The sequence below is a fragment of the Calidris pugnax genome, unplaced genomic scaffold, assembly GCF_001431845.1.
Source record: "Calidris pugnax isolate Ruff unplaced genomic scaffold, ASM143184v1 scaffold273, whole genome shotgun sequence".
Lineage (NCBI taxonomy): Eukaryota > Metazoa > Chordata > Aves > Charadriiformes > Scolopacidae > Calidris > Calidris pugnax.
This window is the reverse complement of record NW_015094508.1, coordinates 195,347-201,547: the sequence shown is the minus strand read 5'-3', so window position 1 is coordinate 201,547 and position 6,201 is coordinate 195,347. Positions and strand designations below refer to the sequence as shown.

Sequence of the window (6,201 nt, the reverse complement as noted above, 5' to 3'; positions counted from 1 at the left end):
GGGAAGAGAGTCTGTGTCTCTGCACTCCGGCCAGCAAAAGGGGCAAACATCTTCTGCAGGATCATGCAAGAAGACAGCAGCACAACAGAGAAGTGAACCTGGCTCCTCTGCATCCCCAACAAACCTGAACTGCTTTACAATAACTTTTGATGGAAGCTGTTCTGGTGGATGCCTGAACAGAAAAATCTCTCGGCAAATCCCTTGGTACCTCCCAAAATATTCTGTCCTGCCAGTCAGAGGTTTTGCAGCCCCGTTAAAGCAAGGAAGTGTTTAGAAACACCAGGGATAGTCAGCCACGGAAATTCTCAAGCCTGATTGAGTATTTAAATTCTCTGACTTTAAGAGATAGGAGTTTCCACGTTTGCCAAGGACTTAATGCACCATAAAGGCAGGAGTCAAGATACAAATAAGAAAAAAAATAGTTAGTTAATTATAATCCCAGTAAATAGAGTTTACTGAGTTTACTCAGTCGCAATTTGAGGCAATCTAGAGTTTAACAGCTTCGTTCCTACTCATACGAGGGTTTAAAATAATACTATTACTACGGTGGAGAGAGGGTTAACCTTTACCCCCAAACTACCACATAACATAAAAGTCGGGCCCAAAGGGCCAGAACTTGTATACATTGGCAAGGAGTAGCACTGTAAAAGAGGGTAGAAGTTTCCTGTTAGACAGGGAGGGAGGAGAAACTGCACTGCGCTGCAGAAAAGCTCCCATTAACAGCTCAAAATGTTTCTCCATTTCCTTCACCTCTCCATCGAGCTGCTTGCAGACTTGTCTGCAAGCCCCCACCGTTAAGTCACCCCCTTCAGTCAATTCCCCCCACATCAAAGTCCTCGCTGCCAAAGTCACCGCTTGTCACATCAGCAAGATCATTTCAAGGAGAGCTGCAGACCTACCTCCTGGACTTTGCTCTGGTCTCTTCCCCTCACAGAGCTCTTTAGGATGCTCTGTCCCAGCAGATCGACACGGGCACAGCCAGCTTGGTGGTTGAACAACGTCCTGGTGCCTGCTCCATCCTGCCGGTGCCTGCAGCCTTCAGGCTTGTCAGTGTTTCAAGCGTGTATGCAGCCGCATGTACAGAAGCAGCAGGGACGACATTATTTCTGGCAGAGATTACAAAAGAAAAGTGTAAAATGTTAGCTGAAAAGCAGTGAGTACAGAGGCTTTGCGCGATAAACTGTGGAAGCCATCATCTGCATAATAAGCATTATCAGTATAAAAAGCATATATTTTTGTTTACTCACACAGCATTTCTAAATGCCAAGAACATGGAGGGGGGAAAACACCGTAAAAAGAACAGATCACATCAAAGCAACCTAATTTCCTTCTTTGGCAAGGTGAAGAAAGAGGACTTGGGGAGAGGCAGGAAAGCACCCAGATGTGACGAGTCTCTGTTAAAAGCCTCAGCAAGTTCAAGACCCGCACAGTACTTCGGGTATCAAGACTTCAGGTGTCAATGGTCCTGTTCCCACCACAGATAAAACAGGTCTGCCACTGTGCCAAAGACAGAAATTTGGGCTACTGGTATGACCCCACCGTCCTGGTGATACTCGCCAAAACTCTGTTCAGACAGGATGATCTGCATTGCAAATTCACCTGTACCTAAGTACCTCATATGGTATACAATGTCTCTTACATGGAAAGATACAAATTTTTGTGAGATTATACTTAAGCTTTGCGTGAGTAATGATTACAAAGAAATTTGAGGAACTAAACATTGTACTATTTGCATTTACCACAAATACCACAGTATTTTCCCTCGAGGAAAGCACAGCAGTGGTACTCCCAAGGCATATGTAGTTTTCTCCTCCTCTACATCCACATTTTGATGAAAATATTGTGCACACCAGCCTCCTCTTCATCATCAGCCTTCCAGCTGATATGGATTTATAAACCACACACCTTTGTACTATGGAGCTTCTTATTTGTACTCCATTCTCCCATGTAGCAGAAGCAGGCTGAATCTCACAAGCTCCAAAGAGAGATTTGGGTGACACAGATCCACGGGATCCTGCAGTCCTGCCTTAGCTCAATGGGCCCAGCACAGCGAATTCACACAGCAAGAAGAGTTTCTAGATTCCCTGCTTGATATCTGGCAATCCCTGTATGCATAAGATGCAACGTGGCATGACAGTAACTGGGTCAATTTTATCCCTTTTCAGTGTGATGGTCTGGGGGAGCAGGGGTACGGTGGGCAATGGTTTCAAAATGTTATCAGTTACAAAAGAATTACAAACATAGAATATAGAAATTATGCCAATCTCTTGTGAGGCAAAAACACATGCAAAATTGGAAAAAGTCTGCAGACAGCTATGCGTCTTTTGTGTAAGATTTAGGGTGCCGACTTGCCCTTGCCTGAAAAGCAAGCACACAGAAAGACCCCCCCATCAAACAAAAACGCACCACAAAAACACACACAGGCCAACTGTGCTCCATAACGTTGATCTGAAAGGAAAAGGTCTTTGATTAGCACCAGGGGTCAGCGGCTGGCTTCCTGATGCACCACGCAAGCCACGTTGTAGTTCAACAATATGACAGAGCAGGAGGATGTGTGGGTCTGCAACAGGCTGGTATGTACCCTGTCATCTGCTTAATGATGCTTCTGTCTGGGCGTGATGCCATTAGAGAACTCCTCTTTCTTCACGGTTGTCCCTCTTGTACTCAAACCAGAGGGACCTACGCGTCACACTTGGTCAGGCTATAAATCCTGGTGAAGCCTTCCTCAGTTCTAAGTTTTTCAGTAAGAAGTCTGATGAGGCTTGATTGTTGACAGAGCTACACAAAACTTACCTCCCCCACTGGATTCAGCGCCCTGCAGTTTATGTAGCAGAAATGAGCTTTTTGTGACTCATCTGCTGCATCTCTTAGTTCCTTTATCAATATTTCCTAGGAGACCTCAAAAGCTAGAGTCACTGTAGGACTCCTGATGCCTTTCTGAGGTTGTAACAGCTACACAAATGCCATAAACTCCTGACAGGGTCCTCTTAAGCATCATCTGTTAGTGAGACCAAACTCACTTGATCAGCATGCATTTGGACAGCCCACACTCCTTATCCATGTCCTACCTGAAGTCACCTTGTAGCATAGGTACACGGTAACAACAAAGACTAACAGCTGAGCGGGTGCATCAGTACTTCTCTGGTGCTCCACTCCTAGCTCTGACCAACAGCTAATGTGTTTCCAAAATCTCTGCATCACCCTTTCCTGAAATCCTTCTGCTGAAGTCTGAAAATGTTGTGCTTCTGCCCTGCTAGTGGACAGAAAACTTTTTGAAATCATATTGTACATTGTTGAGGCCATATTGTACCCGTTGAGGCCTCAGCCGTATCTGGCCAGGCTAAACAGCTGCCAGGCTGACAAGATCCGCGTGATTAACCACCTCCAGACCTACCTGTTTGTTCTCAAACAGTGTTTCAACATTTTTCAGGCTTCTCTTCCAAGCACTCACTGGTTTCTTTATACCTAACGACAGCACAGGACTTTGACCCTTTACTGGGGTCAAAGCACCATTACTGCTTTTCAAAAAATTGCAATCCTTAAGAACTGCTCATTTATATGAATCCTGCGTCAAAAAGCATTGGCCAGGGTTATTAGTGACCTTCCAATGCCTTTACAGGTGGGCAGTGTACAGAAAAATAGACAAGAATTGGACCAAAATCCAACAGTAACAGATATATAGGACCAAAACCCACAGGTTCACAAGTTTAGCAGCATTTCACTACTCTATGACCATCTCAGAAAAGCTATATACACAGAGGAACAGGCACATCACAGCCATAGGGCCCACCCAGCCCAGGATGTTGTCTCAGAGCAGCTGCTTAAAAAGAGGAGAAAAAGCAGAAGGAAAGTAAGTAGTCTCCAACATCTTCTCCCCGTGTTCTTTCAGTTTCTGGTCCCTTACAGCTCAGCAGTTTCCAAAGCCAGGGGTTATAACTTTCTGCTTTTCATGAAATTCTGATTTCTTCCATCCAGGTGCTTCTGAACTCACATTAAGTTTTGTGACATCCAGCAGACTGAGGAAGGGACAAAAGACTCCGCAGCTGGCCAGAATATCGTGCAAAAAAAGCTCTTCGTCTTACTTGGTTTCAATCTTTTGCCTTCCAGCATCACTTGACTGTTGTAATTCTCAGCCTGAAAGAGAGCGAGCAGCTCTTTCCTGTTCACTGCCTCCACTTCAGTCACAAGCTTATCTACTCTATCTACCCCTCAGCTGTTTCTCTCCCAGGCTATCAAATGCAAAAAGATTATCATTAAGGAAGTTTATTTATTTTAAAACGTAACTATTAGATAAATTTCCCTAACTCAAAAAGAAACAGCCTGGATTATGGACTACATCTTTGGAACAAGTCAGAGGATATTCAATGGAGCAGATCCTCAGGTGAGACACAGTAGTAGGCCAGTTTGCCCCAAGGGAAGTTCCCCTAAAGGTCTCCTTCTACAAGCCTTTCTCTGATACCACTAAGCCTGTTCACCCCAAAATGAGAGACAAGCTGCTACCATCTCTCCTCAAGGAAAAAAACCAAAACCCACTTTTTTTTTTTTTTTTTTTTTTTTAACAAATCCTCACTGTTCTGTTTCCTCACAAGGAAAAAGAGCCTCTTTCCGTACAAAAGAAATGAGTAAGTGCAATTGGCAACTTAAACACAGCCACAGACTAACACGTACGGGCCGAACAATTTTACTGAGGAAAAAAAAAAAAGCCGACGAGAGAGTTCAGCCAACATCACACCAGAGCCGGTTCCTCTTACCAAAACCGCAGATGAAGTTGGTGTAACTGTTGCTCCCCCAGAGAAGCTGCCGCGGCCGCAGCAGCTGGGCGCTCCTCCTGCCAGCACCCGGGGCGCACCGCTGCCCGCCGGCCGTTAACGGTAACGGCAGCCCCCTCCTGCCCCCCGACACGCAAAACACCCCCCGTCATTAACTTTTTAAGACACACGGCGCCTTCTTACCGGAGCTCCCCGGCAGTACCCGCCGGCACCGGCACCGACACTTCTCCTTTCCTCCTCCTCCTCCAGCCGCCGCCCCGCTGCGCGCCCGCGGAGCCACGCAGCTGCCGCCCCTTCTCCTTCTCCTTCTCCTTCTCCTTCTCCTTCTCCTCCTTCTCCTCCTCCTCCTCCCCAACCTCCGTCACGGCGGCCGAGCCTCCCAAGTTTGCGCCTATGGCGGAGCGGCCAGGGGGAGGCGGGCGCTGCTGCGGCCCCAGCGCGCCGCTCCGCGCTAAAAGTTCGGGCCCTGCTCCGCGGACCGAGCCCAGCCGAGCCCAGCCGGGTCGGGTCGGGCCAGACCGGGCCGGGCTACAGCCTCCCCCCGCCCCCCCCTGCCGCCGTCCCGGGACGTGCCCCGCTCGTCGGGCACCGCACTCACCGGAGCGGAGCGTGGCCGTCCCGGGCAGGGCGGGCTCGGAGGCGCCCACGAGTGTCTCTGTGTGTGTGCGTGTATATATCTATATCTATATATGATGTGTGTGCACGGACGTGTGTGTGCGACACGGCACTGCGTGACGTGGAGGGAAAAGGAGGGGCTGCCGCCGCCCGCCCCGCAACCTGGCGGGCAGGAGGAGGAGGAGGAAGAAGAAGAAGAAGAAGAAGAAGAAGAAGAAGTAGGGGCGAGGATCCCGGGAGCGGAGCGGGGGCGGCCGCTCTCTCCCCGGAGCTGGCAGCTGGGCTGGGCAGGACCCGGTCGCCCGCTGTCCCCGCAGCCGGGGCGGCCCCAGGGGGAAGCGGCAGCCTCCGCGAACGCCGGGGCCGGGAGGGGACCCCGCCGGGGCGGGGGAGGGTCGGCGTGACCGGGGCCGGTGAGGGCTCCGCTGGGGCCCAGGGGCATCCGCCTCCGGGGACGGGTCCCGTCCCCACCCTACGCCGTGGGCAAGGGGGCGGCCTGGGCTAGTGTGCGACACGGCACTGCGTGACGTGGAGGGAAAAGGAGGGGCTGCCGCCGCCCGCCCCGCAACCTGGCGGGCAGGAGGAGGAGGAGGAAGAAGAAGAAGAAGAAGAAGAAGAAGAAGAAGTAGGGGCGAGGATCCCGGGAGCGGAGCGGGGGCGGCCGCTCTCTCCCCGGAGCTGGCAGCTGGGCTGGGCAGGACCCGGTCGCCCGCTGTCCCCGCAGCCGGGGCGGCCCCAGGGGGAAGCGGCAGCCTCCGCGAACGCCGGGGCCGGGAGGGGACCCCGCCGGGGCGGGGGAGGGTCGGCGGGACCGGGG

General features: G+C 50.9%; 1 protein-coding gene across 1 annotated transcript; it reads right to left on the bottom strand.

Moving 5' to 3' along the window:
• Positions 1-918: 918 nt before the first annotated feature.
• LOC106901818 (TBC1 domain family member 10B-like) lies at positions 919-5,826 on the bottom strand. The gene is made up of 3 exons (XM_014964831.1): positions 5,679-5,826; positions 4,953-5,160; positions 919-1,106 (listed from the first exon to the last, which is right to left on the bottom strand). Exons 1-3 carry the CDS (start codon positions 5,824-5,826, stop codon positions 941-943), a joined length of 522 nt encoding a protein of 173 aa, XP_014820317.1. The 3' UTR covers positions 919-940.
• Between the last annotated feature and the right edge of the window lie 375 nt (positions 5,827-6,201).

What these genes read in the sequence shown, in the direction of transcription:
- LOC106901818 (XM_014964831.1), bottom strand. Translation starts at nt 5,826, where the DNA reads ATGCCCCTGGGCCCCAGCGGAGCCCTCACCGGCCCCGGTCACGCCGAC. An exon ending in CGGGGACAGCGGGCGACCGG is followed by an intron (nt 5,161 to 5,678) that starts GTCCTGCCCAGC and finishes GCTCCGCCATAG; the next exon opens with GCGCAAACTTGGGAGGCTCG. An exon ending in GGTACTGCCGGGGAGCTCCG is followed by an intron (nt 1,107 to 4,952) that starts GTAAGAAGGCGC and finishes AATCTCTGCCAG; the next exon opens with AAATAATGTCGTCCCTGCTG.